General features: G+C 42.6%; 1 protein-coding gene across 2 annotated transcripts; it reads right to left on the bottom strand.

Annotated features, from left to right (window-relative positions):
* Positions 1–517: 517 nt before the first annotated feature.
* On the bottom strand, positions 518–18,438 carry LOC119376046 (cysteine and histidine-rich protein 1-B). 2 transcript variants are annotated; one of them, XM_037646041.2, is made up of 5 exons: positions 18,176–18,438; positions 15,630–15,868; positions 10,403–10,614; positions 5,155–5,341; positions 518–879 (listed from the first exon to the last, which is right to left on the bottom strand). In XM_037646041.2, exons 1-5 carry the CDS (start codon positions 18,383–18,385, stop codon positions 675–677), a joined length of 1,053 nt encoding a protein of 350 aa, XP_037501969.1. In that variant the 5' UTR covers positions 18,386–18,438; the 3' UTR covers positions 518–674. The 2 variants fall into 2 exon arrangements, with proteins under 2 accessions (XP_037501969.1, XP_037501961.1); XM_037646033.2 differs by having other exon boundaries at positions 15,630–18,418.
* Between the last annotated feature and the right edge of the window lie 3,480 nt (positions 18,439–21,918).

Below are 21,918 nucleotides of genomic sequence, written 5' to 3'. Positions count from 1 at the left end.
ACTCACAGTTCAATATTCGAATTCACTTCGCACCCATAATTTTGCTATTCGCACAGCTCTACTTTCAAACCTTCCAGACAACTAAAATACGCTTCCTGTGTTCCGATGCTTTCGTGTTGAGATATCATTTCACGTAAGATATTAGAGGATAATGCAAAATTAAACTCCGGATTTCGAAGAATTGGGGATTCAAGAAAAATAAACTCTGAATTTCATGAAAAATAAACTTCGAGAACACGGAGGCCTAAATATAACACAGAACTACTCAATTATGTTGAAGTATTTCCATTACTCCCTTGGAACACTAATTGGTAACTGTAATCAGCGACATTTCTGAAGCAAGTAATTTGATCTATTTTTTTTTCTATAATGTGTTACAAGCCTGCACTCTTAACACCAGTACAGCTTTTTCTCATCGTGGGTATATTTTGACCAAGCCCCAATGTTCCTTTATGACTACTTTGAACATGCATACAGTTGGTCTTCAAATGACTACAGAGACAAGAGGAGCACAGCAGACAGCAGACCGGGTATATTTGCACGATACAAGGAATTGGTTCTAAATTGAGCCACCAGACACGTAATCTGTGGGGCGTGGGACTTGATACAGATCTCCAGGAAGGACGTAAGTCAAATATACAGCATGCTTGGGATCTGGATGACTGGAGGCCATTTCACTTAGTCACATGGAACATGATGAGGCGAAAGTTGAAGGCTTTGGCAGCAAGCAGTTTGTTGCATTCGGCAGAGTCCAGCAATGGCAACGGTTGGTATGGGCTTTCCATGGCAGCTTCTGTAAATTCATGCTGGTACAGGCGTGGATTCACCTTGAGGTCTCCAAATGGGCCCTTCAGAACCATATAGTGGATGCCCATGGATCTGTGGCCAGAAACAAGCTTCCAGTAAACCACATTGGCAAGAAAGGCACCATCAAGCTACTATGCATATTTTGCTAACTTCAAACATAGCACAGTAGCCCATTAAAGGGGCCCTGCAACACTTCTTCAAGTAATCGTCGAATGGCTTCATTAAAAGAGCTTATTGCCTCACGAATCGACTGCTGCAAAAATTTTTAGAATCCGTCAAGTACAAGCGGAGTTACAGGGATTTGCCGCCTGCTTCAAGTGCTTTCTCTCTCCTCTTGTACTAACGAGCGCGCTGAAAGCTACGCAGGAAGGGGATGACATTGGGGCAAGAAGATGCATCCTTTCGTCAGCGCGCATCATGACCTTGAGCACTTTCTTTTTTTTTTTCTTCGAACGCGCGGCTTACTTTCAGTTAGATCACAAGTGCGCGCGGGCACGTGGCAGCCACGTGCGGCATCCTGCGGCGGCCACGGTAACTACTGTACGCAGATCAGGCACTCAAATCGGCCAATGGCCGTGGATTTGGGTATATGGCATCATTTGTAAAGAGAAGAGGAAGCAATTTCCAGCTGACTTTGAGAATACATTGTAAATTCCAAGCTGTGTGCTGCACTATAATGTTTGGCTCGCGTGTTCTCAGGAGCCTGGACTACTGATCGGCAGCATTTTCCAACCATGCTGAAAAAGTGTTGCAGGGCCCCTTTAAGAGCTGCCGAAACTGGTTGTCTCGGCAACACTTTCAATTTCATTTGGAAGGCCAGTATATGTGTACTTTTAAAAGGCAGGCATCAGTATTGTTAAGCTAAATTCATACTGAGGGGCAAAATATATTTATGCATCTAAGGAATGCTTTCGTTCTGTAATACCAGTAAATTAAGCATGTTGCAGTAGTCTACAGCCTCATACTTCCTCTTTGTGCCTAAAGTCAGTTTCAGGTGCCTAACAGGCACCTGAAATGATTTAACACAGCCTTTACACATAGCAGCACTTTTCAAAATCCCCCACTTTCGCACAGTGCAGCAGCAATGTTGTGCAGTTGCTCAATATTTAAAATAGTACATTAGCACTACTAGCGCACCTGAACATGCAAAATTAATGCACTGCAGTTAAAGTGTTTAACCATGAAAGCAGCCATCCATCGTTTCTTGCCCCAACTACATCTACACCACAGTCATTTCAGATTCACAGGCTGCCTACCATATTTCGCCCGAGATTGCATCAATGCCCACCATATACTCTGCATGCTTCCTCACTTCCCATGAATACAGATTTAGTCTTGACTCCCAGTCATGAATCTTCACAGCAACCAGTGCACTCACACTGTCACCTGAGCCCATGCTCTTCAGGTGCCAAAAGAAGATCATAAACCTAAGGGGTAGTCCACACTCCCACTGTACAAACACACTTCTTCAACACTATTGCCTCTCACGTAGCCCACCTCCACAATACCCCCACCTCCACACAATTCTCTCAATAATGATGAGGCTATAGGGGAGACGCACGCCGCGGGAGGCGCTGCGGCACTGGGCGCTTCCGGTGAATGTGGGGAGAAAACTCGTTACCCGACTGTTGACCCCTCCACTGTCCTCTTCAAGCTGCCTTGAAAACGCGTTGCTTCGCTCGCACGCTGCACGCGTTCTGCACGTGTTTTTGAGACTTTCGCGTCGCACGCGGTTAGGATGTACACAATTCTGTCCGCGTTTAAGAGGATCGCCGCAATTGAAGATTTTTATCGTGGCAGCAATTTGGTGAAAGGTCAGTGTCTGCTCAGCCATGTAGCAGATGCGGAGCAAGTGATAGCAGACGACGCCGTCCTCGTCAGAGCGAAGTGCATTTCGCAAGTGAAGGACGACGTTGTTTACGACGTGGAGTTAGAGGTGAGTACAATGTTCTGTACGTTCATAATTATATACCTGTTTTATTTGGTTTGCTGTGTGTACTATGCACTCTCTATGTTTGTTACTGGATGCATGGGTAAGGCCGCTTCTCGTGCTTTAGGTTAAGCGGCCCTGGCGCTGTGACTGCTATTAGTTGGGATACCTTAATTTACTAGCAACAGTTATCGTGTGGTACGCAACACTCCAAAAATAAATGATCTATTTGGGGCTTCTTTCTGTCCCGCAACAAAAATTGACAGCTATCTCGTGTGTCCTTCCTTGCATTATCACCGCTCTCATAGCCGGTACCCCGAGTTCACGAACAGCGTGCGTACTATCAACGTGACATAGCATCGTTAATAGGAACATTACGAGTGCCCAGCTTTCAGAAAAACATTTTTTTTTTGTGCAATCTGCGGTGGAAGAGCCAATTGCTGTCAAGGCATTTTATCTTGGTCACTATTGAAAGTGCACCATGTGGTACGGGCTGTACCTGCACACTCAGTAACAACTAGTTCACTGTATCTGCCAAAAAACCAATGGTCGTGCCACAATGGCTAATGCATTTTCTTTTTTCATAGTTGTCGTGACCGTGCCCACTCAAGCGGGAGCTTCGCATCTCCAGCGGCAAATGCAGTTGCATGGCTGGTGTGCGTGGCCAGCGTAAGCACACAGTGGCCGTGTGCTACACAACACCTGTGAACATGACAGCTGCACAAATAGACTTCAGCAGTGGTGAAAGCCCAACAGGAAGCGTCGGATGCAGCGATCATCTGTCGTCTGCTTTTTTCATACCATCTGTTTGGGAATCGGTAGAATTTCACTGGTGGAGTCGACCCCTTCGTGTTTGCACGGCCATTGTGACAGCTGATGACGCAGCAGTAGTTCCCAACTATCTGTCGGGGTGACATCGCGGAACGAGGGGCGTTTCACCTGCAGCGGGCGCTTCGCAAATGCGTGGAAACCAAAGGGAGTGAAGGGGTCGTAACAGGCTACGGTTGTACGCTTTTTCTGGCAGGGGAATGGCAAGCGCTGGCGTCGGCAGGCAAACTTGAGCGGGTCTCCCCTATTGCCTGGTGGCAACTTCAGACCACCACCTTTCTGCATTAAGTTCTTATCCCGCAATTCACCCTACCCTCTACTTGTACAAATATTCTCATTGTGACGTGTATGCATACCTACACTACTCCACATGGGCATGCACTCACACACTCAACATCCCTTCGACAATGGGAGACTGAGCTGTTCTGTTTGAACCCGCATGATTAGCAAGAGCTGGTGTGGCAGGCCCGACAGCCAGGCAGGTCTGTAGGAGTCCTTGACCAAGGTTCTCTCTCGTTGCAGCTGGCGTTTTTTTAGGCACGAAGCTCCTCTTAGTCTAACCTTGTCACGCGTCCGGCGTAACCGGCAGTATCTCCAGAACAGTATCTCCCATCACCGATCCTTTGTAAACTGCCCACTACTTCGCCTTTACAAACATCCCACTATGATCCATCACCGATCCATTACTTCACCGACCAAAGAGCCGTTATAATGAAGGGGGAACGGAAACCACGTCTAGCTACCACTTGCGATAAATAAAATTTCTTGTATAAATATATACAGTGTTTGTCACGTCTTTGATGATGTACTGAGCTATCGCTTTGATGACTGCTGGGCGAAACCACTGAAGATTTCACGGTGTAACCATGATTGCTTCAGGAGCTTCGCCCAAGCTCTTCATCATTCACCCGTGGATATGCTGCCAATTTTTCTTTCATTTAAGAAGGCTTATTCCTCCTCCTGTACTCTTGGCAGAACTATGGTCATAATGGCAAACTGCCATTCTCTTTATACAAGCAATGTATACACTTATGACTCACTTTTGTAGTTCCCTCCTCTGATAGTCAAGCTGTTTTTTTACTGACCCATGTCTAACTACAGTGCAGTAAGTGTTAAGCGTTTGTTACAAATGAGAAAAATTTTGGAAGAGAAATTGGATACCATCTGATTGTGACAAAGCTTGTTCAGGGTGCAAATAGCTGGAATAACCAGGTTTTAGATGAAAACAAAGCACTCTACATATATAAAAGAAACATTAGCCCCATTTATCTGTTCTGAATAATATAAAGTAAGCCTCAATTGTCACACTGTTCATGGCCCTTCACTCCTTCATATTTGCTTATCAAGCATGGGTGGCCATGAGCACAGATACACTAATGTAGATGAATACCCATGTGCTTAGAATTGCAAGCAGATGACAAAGTGGGATTCAAGGGCCAGTGGGAGCTACTGCACACAAGAGCAACAGAGTGCAGCCACGAGTATGGCTGAGTGTTGCAGTGTAAGCAATTGTCCAAATTTTCCAAAGCTTGGTTTCTAGTAAACAAATGGATGACAGCCTCTTCTTAAACTCGAGATTTGCTACTTACGCTGAAGCTTTGCTCTTGAGCACAAGGTGGTAGCTGAGGGTGCGCTCACAGGACTGCGTTGGATCACGCTGATTGTCATTCACACGTGCTTTTACAACCCACTGTGAGCCAAAGGCAGTGAAGCGAGATGTTTCATAGTACAGCTTGTGAATGAACTCATCGGTGCGGTAGGGTTTAAACTGCAAATCTGGAAAAAATGATACTGCCATTATAAGAAGGCACTAAAAAGTTACATATTTAATGACAAGCATGATACGTATGAACCAAGCAAAACCTAATCCCACCAAATCCTTCTCATGTAAAGCTCCGAAAGAGAAAAACAACAGGTACCACAATGACAAAATTTCCCACCAAAGGAAGGCAATTATGATGAGTGAAGATACTTTAAGGGACACTAAAGGCAAATATTAAGTTGACGTAAATTGTTCAAATAACATTCCAGAAACCTTGTAGTGCTTCTTTCATGCCAAGAAAATGCTTAGCTTGAAATAAAATTGTATTTTAGCAGTCTGCATGCCATTAGCGCAATTCAATCCGCCCAACTCCGAGAACGGCCTTCTGACATCACATTCGCCATGCCAGCAACAGTCGGCGCTGCAGTGCACAGCCCGGCAAAAACGGAACTTGTATCATTCTCAAAGGTAAAAGTTGTTTTTTTACATGAATCAGACTAAAATGCACAAGTTGTATTTTATTCCGTCTTGTAATGCACTGAAATGTTTTTTTTGTGATGGCTAATGTGAGTAAGCGCGCTTTATTGTACTGAGGCCCTACTACATCAAGCTTGTGTTCCAGAATGTATCACTGGCGGCTCAAATCATGTTCTACATTTACCTTAATTTCTTTATTATTGAGGCACTGCTGTGCATAATATTAATGTTTTAGATGTTCTCAAGCATTGACCTTTCACTCCGACGTAAAATGCTATTTGCCTTTAGTGCCCTTTTAAATATGTAGCCATAGCTTGCCAAGGTGCGACACAATAGCTGGATAGCAAAATCGTGGCTCTCGCAAAGGATTGTAGGCTACGGCGCCCGCCTGCATCAACTTCCGGTTCGAGACGTCACGCCGCCGAAAAGGCACTGTTGCTAGTGCCGTGGCTTTCTGTGTGTTCCATCTAGCAGTCTCAGTCCCCTTTTCTCACAAATTACTGCATAATACTTTGGACTGCTGAGCAGCTTAGTTCAATTACAAATTCAATCACTAAGAGATTGTTGTAAAGGTGCGAACGGTCATTTCTTCATTCAAGTGGCATACACCTCCGGACACATGCATGTTGTTTCGCAGCAAAGGGTGTTTTCGCGCATGTTTTGTGACCTGTAAAGACTTGTTGCACATCATAGTGTCATGAAATATGTATTCGCCCAATCTGTTTTCATGTTGCGAACTCGTATAAAATTATTTACTTACTTTTGTTTTGCAAAGATACCATCTCGGGTTCGATATATAGTGAACAGCAATAGTGAAATGTTTCTTACCCTAAAAGTGAACAATTAACTCTCGCAGTTTTCTGGTTATTCTTTTGGGCCTCTGAACCTTCCTTTACGTGAGATGTCGTTCCCTCACGCACTCGGGCATTCTGTTTCAATGTATGTGAAATTCTGCACACTCAACATACATTTGTCTTTCAAGTTCCACTAAAACGTATTGGCACTTCCCGCTTTCAAGTCTGAAATACTAGAGACGTCATACCATATGCAACTTGTTGCTTCAAAAGCGACTTTGATCGTTTTACGTCCTACGATACCAGTAACTGAGAGGCCGTTTTGTTCCGCTGGCCTCTTATACGCTCAGCAGTATTTATAAATTTGACAAAAAGTAGGCAGAGTATATGCAATGCAAGTGCGCTGTTTCGGTGTACTCGATCGGACAGAGCACACATACTTTTGTCGGAAGTCTTTAAGTGATTTGGGAACATACGTATGTTGACATTTGGCACCATGTGTTCAAGTGTGTGAGCAACTCTGAGGTAGCCACAGTTTGTGCCCAAAAATACTACATCAAGCTAATTCTTCAAAATATTACTGCGTATTTTAAAGCATAACCGTATGCATACACTCGCATGCTGTGCTCGAGACCCACCTCTCACCGTTCCTTGTGTTTGCCCATTTCTACTTCTCGCTTTGTTCTCTAAACTGCGAAATCTCTTCAAACCATTCGCAAAATAATTAAAAACACAATCACTGGACAACTGGTAGCAAACGAGTCGCAGAAGTGCACATGTTTCCTTCCCCATTACACTGAATCACAAGCACCTTTAAGCAGTGAAGAGATAGGCCTCGAACCGGAAGTACAGTAGCAGATGACGCGCCGTTTTGCTATTCACCTATAACAAAGTCTCAGAATTTTTAAAATGTTCCCAGCAGACTTTTATATTTACCCATTTCTCTCTGCCCTATGGGAATTTAATTTTGCACGGTGTCCTGTGTCTTTTTTCCTAAAAACATCTTCGTAACATCCTTACTGAACACTTCTTATTGCTAAAATTTCTAGGGATGGGCGAATATTCGGGCGTTTCGAATATTCGAACGAATATTAAAGTATTCGAATACGCTTCGATACGAATTTATATTATTCAAAATTTCAAAGTATTCGAAATGAATGAATATATGTATATTTAACTGCACATAACCCCCTGTAAAGGTGGTTTCACTGCAGCATCGGGTTGCTGTGCCGTGAAACCACCCATCCAGGGGGAATCTGCACTGCCGCGAAGCCACACTTCAAGGTTAAATGTACATATTTTTTGTAGGTTTAAAAGAGCGTGATATGGGCTTATATGCGCTAAGTATAGCAATTTTTAAATTGTAACGTATTGTATCACTTATAACTTGCACCCTACTGCTATTCAAATTTTTATACTATTCAAGGTTTCTTCCACTTCATTTAAAACCAAAAAAGTGACATTCACTCATACCTAGCTCCAATTCTTAAAAATATTGTGCAAAGGTCACGACAAAAATGTTCATTTTTCATAATAATATGTGGTACATGCTAATCGAACTATTCGATTCGACATTATTCGACCATATCACTATTCGCTTCGAACCTCAAATTCACTATTCACCCATCCCTAAAAATTTCCCATGAAGATCATATCTTATGGTTCGGATCATTAGTTATAACAACACTTGCCCCTGTTACTTGGCTCACACAAAAAAAGTTTAACAGCTGTAGTGAAGCGAGTGGCAGCATGAGGCATCCACTCCCTGCTGTCAGCACTCATCATCATGCCACTGTTGTGACAGCAAGCACTCATGGTCTTCGTGCAATATCTTTACACATTTGCATCTGTATGCATGACACTGTGCTCATTTAAATAGTAAGTGAATGTTAAGTGCAATTTACATACGATTTAGGAACTCTACATTCAGTAGTTGCCTATTACTTTGATATTGTTAAAAATGCTTCACATTTCAGGTGAAACGACATCTGTTTGCGTGGCGAGTCGCAGTGCTAAGTGTTACAATAAACTTCCGAGTTTTACTTGCCGAGACCAAGATATTATGAATGCCATAGCGGGAGAACTCTGAATAAATTTTGATCATTTCAAGTTTTTTAACCCTTTACAGCACAATTTCAGCTTCCTGTGCTTCTACAACACAGCTTCAACTGGGTAGCGCATAAAACACGGATACAAAAGATAAAGATGTAGACAGCACAAGCACTAACCAGTCCAAGTTTATGCACTACCCAGTCGAAGTTACGCATCTTTACCAACCTGCCCAACTTGCCACACTTATCTACAACACAGCTGTAAGATTTCTGCTCAAAGTTCTGCCATCTACATTACAACAACAAAAGCTTAATTGAAGAAATCAAGTTGGGAACAGCACGTGCTCGTTGGTGCAGATTTGGGTACGCTTCAACACTTCTAAATCAGTTACCCAGTACATTAATGCATAACAAAAAAATATATATATATTGAGCTGCTGTTTACGTCTTCACAATTCAATAGACACTAAGCAGCATTCAGATCTCAAAATACTTAGTTCGCAGTGGCAAAAAGTAGCTATGTTGTGAAAGCACAAAAATGTGCTCCTGAATGCCCTTTCGTCATAGCATGGGTGAAATGGACCCAAAACACTCGTACACCAGATTAGATAAGAATTCACAATAGGACATTTTATATTTAATTCCCAACAGATTGTTGCTCTCCTTGTAAAGGTTTAGTGCTTTGGAGCCAGGAGCAGCAGCAATGCAAGTGTCCTCAATGCAAGGCAATCTGCATGAGCTGCTGCTTGAAGTGTGGGGGCATACCTCTTCACTTCAAGCAAGAACAATTGTTTTCTTTTTTGTTTCACACCAACAAATGATCGCATGTGCCCTTGTGCTCAAACTGTTGCTCTTGAAGGCAAAGACAATGTGTTTTCTGAAAATCTTACTGCCAAATGCTCACGCTCAACAAGCACTTCATGTCGTGTTTTTTGCAATTTTGCCAACATATGCTTTGCAAGATAATTATTACAATGAATCGACATTCATGCTGTGTTCTAAACAATGACACACACAGTCTCCTTTGAATGAAGGGATTTCCATCATCCGCCATTTAGATCAGGCTGTAAGGTTAAGACAAAAAGCTCTTGCATTTCAGAACATAAATGTGCAGAAATAACCTGTGGTATGTTGAGCAAAACAGGTTTCTATCGCTCATTTTTGGCGGATTTTCAGCTCACCCACCGGTTGGTGAAGGGTGAACTGACAATGATGATGCAGCCCCCAAGACCTGACCACCGTCTGGTCTTGGGTAGTGAAGCTATATGGTCAAACCTCGGTATAATTAAGTTGTGTCCTACACGAAAATACCCTAATTTTATTCAATATTAAGCAATATGGTGAAAAAAAATGCAATGAGGTTTATTACAAAAGATATGTAAGCATGATACTTCTGACGTACAAAGGGTCCCTTGAAAATTTTCATAGCTCACTGGCAGCCTGCTGTGCCAATACGTGACATGAGAACAATGAATGGCATTTACATGCATGATGACATGGGCATCAGCAGGGGGTGCAAATGGAGCACTCCCCCCCCCCTCACTCCTAGTCATGCCAGCATTTGCCCCCCACCCAAGCCACACCAGCGCTCGCCACTCTACCCCGCCACCATACAACACAGATTTGCACACCTCAAGACAAAATCCTGCCAATGCCCATGAATGTTGACTATTGCAAATAGCAAAGTCACATGGTAAGTGTGTCCAGAATAGGCAATTTCAATTTTCTCTCATCAAGTACAGTTGTACAGTACCATTGAAAGTGATCTTCTCGAATGACAGCAGTTCAAAGATGGTGTTGTACAGCATCTGCTCCTTATGCATCTGCTGGTCAATGAGCTCAAGGGCTTCCATCACTTCTCCGCCTGATTTGTGAGGATGGGAGCACACTTGGGTGTGCACCTCCAGCTCGTGGTAAGGACCCCTCCACTGGCAACCAATGCGACTGTAGTGGCAGCGTGTCAACCTGCATTCACATGCCACTCTCTCAGAACTCAAGGTCAGGTCAGCCATGTAGTAGGTGTAATACTTGCACAGGGCACAAACCATTTAGAAATCCTCTACTGTTAACGTCGCTTTCAGGCCATGCTTTGCTTAGCTGTTAACAAATGAGACAGGTTCTCTTCATATGTCACATCCATATAATGCACTTCACCTTAGAGAGGTGAACAGCACTCAACACTCCACCTCAAGAATTTGGGTGGCAGCACCACCCCTCGACTGTTGTAGTCTCTCCGCTTCATTGACACCCCAAAGCAATTCTTTTGAAGTATAACAGTTTTTTCAGCTAAGCAGCGATGTGGCCAACTCACTGGAGTACAGGAACAGCTTGTAGTCAAGTGTTAGTAGACCATCTGCAAAAATGTATAGGTAGGCTTTCTTCTTGTAAAGCTTGTTTTCCAATAAATAAAACTCTCACTCACAGGCTGCTTTTGTTGCTCCAAGTGCATTTCCTTTTCCCCATTCTAGTAAACACACACAGCACATAGGCTTTTCAAAAGTTACTGCACGAATGTCGTGCCTCACAGAGAGAAAAAGGGGGAGACGAAAGGCAGGAATGTGTGTTGAATGGGGGTAATCATTGGTTCCGCTAGTATGTGCAAGGTTATTGAACAGAATATATTTTTGCTGTGCACACATCCAAACATTTTGCAAATTTTTGGCGTTTGCAAAAATGTTAGAGTGCATACAAAAATTACATCCTCTGAGTAATCTCCGGAAAGCCTTTGTGGTGCTCATGCCCCTCACTGAGAATGGGACGCGGGAACACGCTTGGAGTGCGTAAAGCAGTCTGTGAATGAGAGTTTTTGGTTGGGAAACAAACCGTGCAGGAAAGCCTGCCAATTCATTTTTGTAAATGGTCTATAAAAAAAAGAAGTTAGCCTGACTAATCAAGGTGGCACATGCAAATAACAATTACCATATTTACTCTATTGTAATGCGACCACGACTGTAACGTGAGGGGCAAGTTTTCATTGTGTCCAGGAAGAAAAAATAGTTATTTCAGTATTCGATTGCAACACGAGGGTTGACATTAGGTATCAAGAATCTGGAAAAAAAAGCTCTCGTTAGATTCGAGTCAATACGGTATTTACAAAGTAACACCACTGCCAATTAACAAATTCACTGAACGAGGGCTGGATGCCTTGATTTTATTGCAAGTGATTTTAAGACCACAGTAATTGAACAAACATTCGAGCTCTTCAATCGACTAACAAGCAATCAAAATAGTGTGACATTTTTATTGAAATGGAAATATTGTACTTCATGTTTACAGAATGAAACACACCATGAGCCCTTTATCAAACAAAGCTAACCTGAATTTGGTGCAGAAATTCACACAAAAATAAATAACCTCAATCTCTAATTCAAGCTTTGTCATTGACACTTCAATGTCCCTGTATGATTATAGTTCCAACTGAATGTGCTGTGCATTTATTTTAAAAGAGCATTAATTATAGTTTTGCATTTGCATATCTTCATATAAGTGTTATGCTGTAAAGTTATGCTGAAAAGTGGTGCTGCAAGAGGCATGAAAAAGCAAATGATACAACTGAACGGCAGCACCCCTCATTACATCGTGGTGTGTAAATACTTGTGTACACAATCAAATTGGTAAATATTCCAGTTCTTTCAGTGGTCTATCTGAAGGCTTTAAAACTCTTTCATTGATGATTGAGCTCAGGCTTATACTCGGGGACAACTTTTCTTGGCTGTGGAAGCTACAAAACCAAAACGTATACCTGTTAGCATGCCAAAATATAGTACTTAAGTATATTGATAATTTTCTCATTTGCCTTACTGAAGTAAACACCACTTTATTTATTATGAGACTCAAACAGTTGCGAGAAGTCGTAGGTAAAATACAGTTATTGTTCGCTTTACAATAATGTCTTCTTGTTCTTTCCATTTCTTAGACAACACGTTTTCACCACGCCTGTTTTCCAATGTAAACATGGCATCCATGATGTGTGTGTGGGTCAGCCTGTGGCCGCAAACACTCCATTTAGTTCTCCAAGAAAAACATACTTCTAATAAGACATCGAAATGTACACTGATCAATCGAAAGATATCTCCCATTCACATTTTTCTGTTTTTCTAAATGCGTTAACGGTGCGAGCAAGCCAAACCGAAATCGGCTGCAAGCTGCCGTACTACTTGTGGAGTAACACGAATGTGTGACAGGCCCACCTCTGCAACCCTCACTCCACTGTCAAGATGAGCCGTCCCAGAGCATAGTTTATGAACAGCTAGGCAGTTATGACTGAGAATTTATTGATGTCATGCACACATACTTTTATCTCATTTGAAGGCTCTACCACATGTTCTTTCTCTACCATCAAGTATTAGATGGAAAGACGCACCTCCAATGCGCCTTGCCTATCCAGACCTACACCTCCCCACTCTTTCATTCACGTCAATAAATATGAATCACTAGGTGCTGACCATTACAATATGCATCGATGGGCACGGTGGTTCATCATGCTTGAATAAGATAGTGCAAAAGCAACACGGACGAGATCATGACGGGACAAGTGCACTCCCACCCAAGCACTTGTGTCGTTCTCTTGTCAGTGTTTTTTTCACACTCAGTTATTCCTTTTGATCATTACGATTTCACATGAAGCAACATGTTTAACAAAGCAGTATTAACAAGTGAAATTTAAGTAACATCTCAGAGCGATAGCTCTACACCTCCTGGTACGAACCCAGAAAATAACTTTGTGCATGCATTTGACCTTGAAGCTCAGCCAAGGTCAATATCCTCCTCTACTCTTCGCATGTGCATCATCATAGCAACGGACATCTACAGTATTGGTTTGTTCTCTCCCACGCACCCCTTTCCGTCGGTCGGCGAGAGCCGGAGCGTCGAGACCTCAGCTCCTGTCACATGGCCTTTGTCGTGTATGATGAGAAATGTGAACAGTGTGCCGCTGCTTGCCGCTTGGGGGCGCTGACATGTGGGACACTGCCGCAACATGCTTTCCATGGCAGTTGCTGCTATCACTCGAAAAGCTTTGTTCAACTGCATTTAACCACAGCATATTTTTTTTTCTCGGTGCTTTTTGGCCAAACTTATTGGGGGCAAATGGTGACAAAAGCAGTTCATTTTCTTCGAATAAATCAGATGCTGCTCATGAAGCGCTGCCTTGGCTGTTATCCACGAAATTGTCCGGGAAACTACATCTGACTTAATTCTTTCACGAAACTACCAGTCTTAACAAAGTGAGTAGAGAGTCTACATGAATTGTTCACCTCTGGTACTACACCATATGGAGTACTTGACAGTACTCCATTCTGCAAGAACCCACCGCAGAATTAATAGTGGAGGCATGAGCATGGGAAGACTAACTTGTAGTCACACAATACATACACATTCATGGCAGCCCATCAAATTATCTGTAATGGCTGCTTACAGATTGTTACATTAGGTGCCATGCAACTACTCCTGGAAAAGCTATCACAGGTAAGGCAACAAGCAACAGTAGCCACCATGCCTGCAACACAGTATCATGTTTGTGTTCTCTGAAATGAGGCTGCACTCTGACCATTATAACACCTATTACCGAAGAAATTATTTACCTGAATTGTACTCTGTATTATTCGTAACAATAAATTACTCAATGAGGTTACTATTAATTATGGATGCTTCAGCATGCTTGCCTATTTCCATGTGCTTTCACACTCAAAAAGGACTTAAACTGCAGTCTCAACTTTCCCCAAATAAGCAAATGGAGCCAAATGTGAAGGAAAAGAGACAGAATAAAAGCATAGGCAGTGAACCATGAAAAAGTGAGAACACAAGAGCATATGAACAAATTTTAATTCACCTTGTTTCATTCAGATCAACTATACACGAAAATGAATGCATTAACAGGTCCTTTTCTCAGACACTGAGCTATGGTCAATAGTAAATTCACATATTAATTTGAACAATTAAATAACATTCCTGCCCTATCCATCATGATGAATAAAACCTAATAATTTTGGAATGCTAAAGAAACGATACTGCTATACTTTTGAAATGATCTTAGTTCTCTGACAATGATATTGAATAACCTATCAGGTGAATAATGTTTTTTTTCCACCCTTATTCTACCATGGAGTGCCAACAAAAATGTAGAATCATGCGCCAACCCACAACAGAAAAATTCTGGTGCTGCCCCTGATGAAGCACGAAAAGCAGCTTCACTTTCGCTGTCAAGCTCTGGATGCAATGGTATATATTAAGGCACACATCAATGACTGCTGTTAATTTCTTCCAAGAATACAACAAATCACATTGCAGCTCCACCCTCCACCCCAACTTTTTAGCGTACAGTTTCTTTCTTGAGTCTAATTGTAAAGTAATGCCAAAATCTTATTTGAAGCTGAAATAGCCAGCAAACGCTTAAGGTATACACCAATACAACAGTAAGTCAAGCTGAAACAGCCGTTATTGGATTATCAAAGAGAGCTTGTTTCGGAGAGCATAATTAATAAAAAAAAGTTACGTTTCAAGGCAGTGGCTCCCATATCCACAGCTCAGTGCTAAACTGCGACCTTTAGTGAGCTCATGGCATGCTCACTCATTGGCCCTTTCTTCTGTCTCGAAGATGCTTCATGACCTTACTTCTAGCTTGCAAAATGCCACCACTACTAATAGAGATTACTTTTCTTTACCTCCTGCGAGTGTCAGTTGCTGCACGACACTTCTTGACATATGCAGCAGTTTTCTTGGTCAATTACATTTAGAGAATAAATTTACATGACATAATGCCCACAACACTCTTTGTTGCCATAGGCACCCTTTCAATTCACTCAAGAACTACAAGACATGAAAACAATGCTGATGGCAGGTGTGCCATTCCTTTTGCTACACCTGCTTGAGTTCAAGTTGGCCAATCAATGTGCACTGCTGGTCAAGATAAAGTTCTTTTTCTTTAAGAAAAAAAATGAATAAAGGTAAAATAGGAAGAAAAGTTATCCCTTGGGACGCACCGCTCTTCGCAGAGATCCGCCTCATGACGTTCAATCTGTGACCTGGGAAGTTCACTGGCGCAGAATTGACATTCGGTGGGCAGTTCACAAACTGCTTTCTCAACAGCGAGGTTTCGTGAGCAGAGCTCACGGCTGATGACTGTCCTGCAGTTGGGGCAGGTGGCGGTCTCGTCACGGAGACGCGCATCTGCCAGGAGATGAGTAAAACAACCGGCACACATCAAGTGGCCGTTGGTGCACTGCAAAACCACAGCAGGGAGAGGAAAATCACCATGGTTGCCCCAGCAGAATGCTCTCCTCTTGGGAAGCTGCTCCGTTAGAAAACCTTGCAAGGGGGAAAAAAAACTGCAGCAAAAGTGATCAGACAACAACACAAAGGCCCAGCCTGGAACCCGGGCACTTGCCACACCTATGTGCATTACCACGAACACCCTAAACACACACATGGCAGTAGCACAGAAACAAGCATAAAAAAGGAACAATGCATCAAAAACACTGTTAACCATAACCCAAGTCCTGTCCGAGTCCTGGGGGAAAGGTTGCAGTAAGAGCTACTATAGCACCAGATGTTAAAGGCCAACAGTCAAGTGGATTAGTGTCACAGACACACAGACACATGCAAGCTCCCCAGCTAGGGCAAGTGTGCTCGACTGGATCTTCTGGTCTACGAACCTGAAAGAGGCAGAAAGATATATAAAAGCAAGCTGTATTACTAGAAGTTTAGACAAAATCCTTAATTACAACTTCAGGACTTACCTATTCTACATTACCTGGAGACATTAATTTGTCAAAAAAAGGCAGTCCCACAGCCTCTCCCTGCTACACAGCACACTATGCTGCTCCTTGACAGAACAAAGCATGCCATTTGACAGTGCAGTCCTCAATCTAGAGCCATGTGTCTTAAATGTAGGCAGTGCTTGGTTCTCCATGCTCACAATAAACGTGAAGCTATTCACGCTGAAGCTTACGAAATGTGAGAAAATTATCTTCCGGAGAATCACAAGCAAAGGTACCATGGTAATCTATTTCCAAGTCCCATACCTTTCAGATCCCTTCCTATCGGCTGTGCAGTCAACTCTATGTAGACTTAAACCGCAAGTCTATTAGTCCATTGTGTAGGCATGCTACTCTGATTAAATATAAACTTGCAATTGGGCTTGCAAAGCAGAATGAAACTACCTTCTACCTACCCATCTTATTACACAGTGCCTATAACAAGCCACAAGCTTTAAGGGTGCCTTTACCACACCGGAGTGTGTCCAAATGTACATGTCCATAAACCCAAGCCAAAGGTAATGCTTTTTTATGCATTATGCTCACAACTACAATAGAATCTTTGAAGGGACATGCAGCTTGTTGATGAATACTTCTGGTGTCAAGGCCCATGCCAACCAAATTATTGGAAGAACTCACTACGTGATACATATACTGTAATCTTCTTCTGTGGCAGTGTATACTTACCCTTTCTCAGAGAGTAAACTTTGATATCCTGAATATTTTAGCTTTCCCTGACACCACATGAAATGTCTTCCAGCAAGCTGTGCATGACGAATTGCATCACATCTCAGTTCCCAGAATGGCCTTAGAGTATAATGTAAACAGGGCATGCTACTAAATTTGGATGTGCCAAACAAAAGAGGGCCCCTTACGGGGCTTTAAACCATGACTATATAATGGCATCGCAATAGCTGCCCTCAGCTACATGCAGTCTTTGCTGCCCATTGAAGCAGCCAAGGCAGCACTGCATGTGCACAGTGTCTACACAATAGAACCAACACCGTGTGTATGCTTTGGTTGTGTTTATTGCACCACCAGTGATTATTTTACAAAAAATTGTACAGACAGTCCGTGTTTGCATGGTAACTGTGACCAAGAACGGCCCACATCTTCGTAAAAGGCCCGTGCATCTTCGTCTTTCGACCATGACAGCCCGTGCGACGGCACAAGTCCGGGTAATACACGTTACGTAATGTCCTTCAGTCCACATTGTTTTTCAACACAGAACTCAACATCGGGCGCGGGTGCCACTGATAAACTGGAGAGCAGCATTCCTATTAATTCGGCAAAGAATGGGTCAGCCACACTACATCAACCAAATAACGTGGAAGTTCTGACAGCCGCAGTTCAGCCGTAAAGCTGATGCGTTAACAGTAAGCATAACTGCTGACAAATACGCTACACCACACCAAAAAAAAAAAAAAAACGGAAAAAACACTTCCAATCACCGACGCCACGATTTCCAGTCACATAACGCAAACACAATGAAAATATAACGTAAGGAAATACATATACAGAAAAGAAGTCTAAACAGTCGAACACAAAACATATGCCAGGACAAAAGACAAGAAGGTATACTGGGGAAAAAAAGATATATTCGACGCCGCACACCTCTACACTGCAACCCTACACCGCCCCACTGAGGCGCACACTCCGTCGAATGAGCGACCGTGAAGCGCCGCGTTTACTCGGCCGCGACGTTCACAAGGGCGGGAGGAAGCTGTTACGAGCCTGGGATTGGATCTGCGATCAGCTGATCTCCCACGTACCTGATAAATGGCGGTGCGGGGCAGGTCCAAGCAAACCGCGCAGCAAAGAATGCCGCCCAGCCTGTGCTCCAATTTGTCAGACTTGCCAGGCGTTCTTTCGCCTGCCTTGAAGCGCTTCTTAGCGGGTCCGTCTGGTTCAGCCAAGCATTCGTCGCTTGTCGATTCTGCCAGTTCTGACCCCGACACGGAGCTACCAGTTTCGTCAGCCATTTTCTGCCTTCTGTGGGGTTGCCGTTTGTTTTGATCGCGACGGACGGAACCAGCTGTTCTATTCGCGTCACACTTCCGTCATCCAATGCGATCGCGCGAAGCATATCACGTGGCTTTGGCCGGCCAGTGATCGACCAGATCGACACGCCAGCGTTGCGCAAGGTCTTTCTTTCCCCACCGCCTTCAGGCGCTTCAGGGGCCTTCCTAGCTTCCTACTCGTGGGGTGGGTCGGGTACCATGGCTCGGCGTGCGAGTGTTTTGCTGCGTGGCTGACGATGCAATGTGTTCGTGCTGTTGTACTACTTTATATCGGCGAGCTAGTGAAATGCTATAGATAGCAGAAACATAGGGGTCGTTTTATTTCCCTGCTTCACACCGATAAACATTAGTAGCTGCTAATTCGATCTAACAACACGCGCTTTCGACATGAGTCATGCCAAGGTCGTGCGAGGAGCGATTTCTAACATTGACACAAGGCAGAAAGCTTCGGCATAATTACAGAGTTACATTTAAAATGAGTGGCATTACTAAGTGAAACCAGGGTTCGGATGACAATGTAATTTTCGTCCAGCTTAGCGACTTGCTAGACAGTAATATGACACAACGCAGCACATGGTTTGGTAGCCATTTATTGCCACACGAACGGGAACAAGTGCACCACGACTTGGCGCAAAAACTCTGCGGCATATGCAGCCCTTCTCAGGTACCGGTGCTGAGACGTACGTGTGCTCGCCAACAAACGTGCATGCAATAAATAATTTACACAAGATCAAACCCCTGCGGGTGCGACGCCTAGATACAGTATTTCTCAATATTTGAATGTAGTGTCATACATATATGGTGAGGCAACTTTATTACAATGCAACACACAAGCGGATAATCCAGTAACAATTAGTACACATTGTATATGGACACACATGATCACGTTAAACTGTAGTGTAATGAAACTACTCGAAAGCATACTCTTCAATGTCACAACAATGCACAATATATAAGGAACAGCACAGAAAATGCAGGCCAAGGGTTTAGCAGGGCAAAAAGAGTGGCGTCTCTCTAGCTTGTAATTCAAAGAATGAGACAGGAAAAAACATACATACACACATACTGCAGTAATCATACAAGTGCCATAATGAACACAAAGCACTATCAAAATATTAAAAACAGCTTTCATTCAACAGATGCAGCACATTTATCACTTCAGCAAACCAATACCTTTGTCACTTGATTAATTTTTACATGTCAGTGATATACAGCAAATGTTTCTATCAAATATGAAGTCTGTAACTTGAGGACATCAAAAACATTCTGGTATGATTTCATGGACGGCAATCTTTTTTTCCTCACGGGAATCTTCCACTAAGTGCATTTCTATGCAGTTATCTTTAGTCTATGTAAATTTCTTTAAATGTGATTTGAAACATGCATCTGTGAGCTCCACAGATAACCACCAATGGCTGTACTGAAGTGCATTACTGTATTTAACATAAGGCTCGCACACACAAGTGTGTCACTGAATGCAAATGACAGGAGCGGGAAGGAATAATCTAAGCTTGTTGAGCCAATTCATGTTCATACAGCATCCACTTCACCCAGCCGCAGATCTAAAGTATCTGGCAAATGAGGCAAGCCAAACACCGTACACTAAGGTAATGCACCATGGCACTATATTTTCATCTGCAAACATTTTCATTACCCTCAAGACAATTTTTAGACACTCAGCAGCTCATCTCCTCTCATCACATAGAATTTCTTCAGCGTGTGAAATGCCAGCAATATGCACTAAGTGTGTAAGCACTGTGAAATGAAAATGGCAAAAATCATGACTGTAGCTTAGCACAATAAGAAATTGATGCCATATCAGGCTGCCACCTTTAAATAAGCAGTAAAGAAAAAAAATCACTTTGCCTGCATTAGTAAATTACTTTTCCACAATACCAAAGACAACTTTTACTATGAGAAGACGCTTGGTAACCCAGAAAAACGTGCAAAAAGAGAAGATGGGAGAGAGTGGCTAGAAGTTATCACACCAACTTGCTGCAACATCATGGATTTTAACGGCATCTCCTAAAGCATAAGTGTTTACTAGTAACAATGGACTAAATTATGTTTAAATGAGCCAAAGAATAAACAGGTCAAAATTCAGGAACATCTACTGAGCCAATGCACATCACACTGATGGACTGGCGGAGGGATTACAGTGCAAAATTCAATAAGTAGAACTTTGACCGCAATTTTCTTTTCTAATAACCAACCTAGTATCACGAAATTAACAACAATAGATTTTTCTTAATAGCATATTTCACCTGTCCAAAATGATTCAGTCTCCCTTAGGCAGATACCACTGGCTAGGTTAAAGGCTATATGGAACAATGCAGGCACTGCAGAAATGTCCTTAAAAGATAACAAGCAGTCCTTATGTGACTTAACTCATTCTTACAGTAAAATGTGCCACATGCAGGTGCATACTCAACATGAAAGTACTATATAAGTACTTTAATTGCACTACTGTAAGGATCGTTTAGACTGATAAGTAGTTTAAGCGCCCTTTCACAAAGAACAGAGATGCAAACACCAGTGAGGTACCAGTGTCATGAAGCCAATAAGTTCAGACATCTGGAAAGCACACACTGGGCCCAGGATAACAAAGCCATTATATCCCAAACCTTTCCTTTTCATGTGAGCCAGTGGTATGGACGGTTTTCCCATTTTGTCACCATGATCTAAAGATTGTGAGCAATGAATGACAAAAAAGGAATAGAATCAAACACAAAGAAGTTCTTACACTATAACAGCCCACTGCCTCATAACTGATGCCTCTAAGGTAACCTGCTGCTTCCGATTTTCTTCTTGTTGTCTGTGGCTTGTGGATAAATTATGTAGTTGAGATAATTTATTTTTATTTCTTCTATTTGCATTTATCTGCAATATATATTCCTAAAGATGCTGATGCTTTACCATCATACACCCGTAAAGTACGAGCGATACCAAGGACACTTTCTATATACGACACTTGCTGTCCGTACTGCTATGACAAGCTTTATGCATACAAAAAAAAAAGAAAATTTAGCAGCACATTTTTAGCCTCAAACAAATTAGTTTGCAAGGAAAGGAATTGTTTCCAGAATTTACAACGATCGCATTCCCACCAATCGCACACAGACCTTTTTACATTAACTTAAAACAAAAAAACTAGTGCAGAAAAAGGAATCTGTTCAGTGTTCACATGTAGCGTACACTGATGTACAGCTCTTAATGTCAAGTGATTTCAAATTCCTAAATAAATAAAAATTTACAGCAAAGGGCCTGTTAATTCAGTCCCAAATGAGGGTCCCAGCCAGTGCCCATACATTTCAATGGCCAAGGCTTTCTCTGTTCTGATTTAAAGATCAGCCCTAGATGGATAATCCTACCTAAACAGGTCAGTACAGTGATCTCTATAGTTAGCAACGGATATCTTGATAAGGCCACTGGAGCCATTGATTGGGGAATACAGGAGTTCACAGTTGAGATGAGGACAGAAAAAAAATGAAAGG

The sequence above is a fragment of the Rhipicephalus sanguineus genome, chromosome 1 (assembly GCF_013339695.2).
Source record: "Rhipicephalus sanguineus isolate Rsan-2018 chromosome 1, BIME_Rsan_1.4, whole genome shotgun sequence".
NCBI classification, from domain to species: domain Eukaryota; kingdom Metazoa; phylum Arthropoda; class Arachnida; order Ixodida; family Ixodidae; genus Rhipicephalus; species Rhipicephalus sanguineus.
Note: the sequence above shows the minus strand (reverse complement) of the source record. Positions and strands in the feature narration are given on the sequence as shown.

Coding starts and splice junctions, on each gene's coding strand:
- LOC119376046 (XM_037646033.2), bottom strand. CDS start 16,135: ATGGTTAACAGTGTTTTTGATGCATTGTTCCTTTTTTATGCTTGTTTC. Junction 10,615..15,629: donor GCGGATCTCTGCGAAGAGCG/GTGCGTCCCAAG, acceptor ATGTGAATGCAG/GTTGACACGCTGCCACTACA. Junction 5,342..10,402: donor CGAGAAGATCACTTTCAATG/GTACTGTACAAC, acceptor CATTTTTTCCAG/ATTTGCAGTTTAAACCCTAC.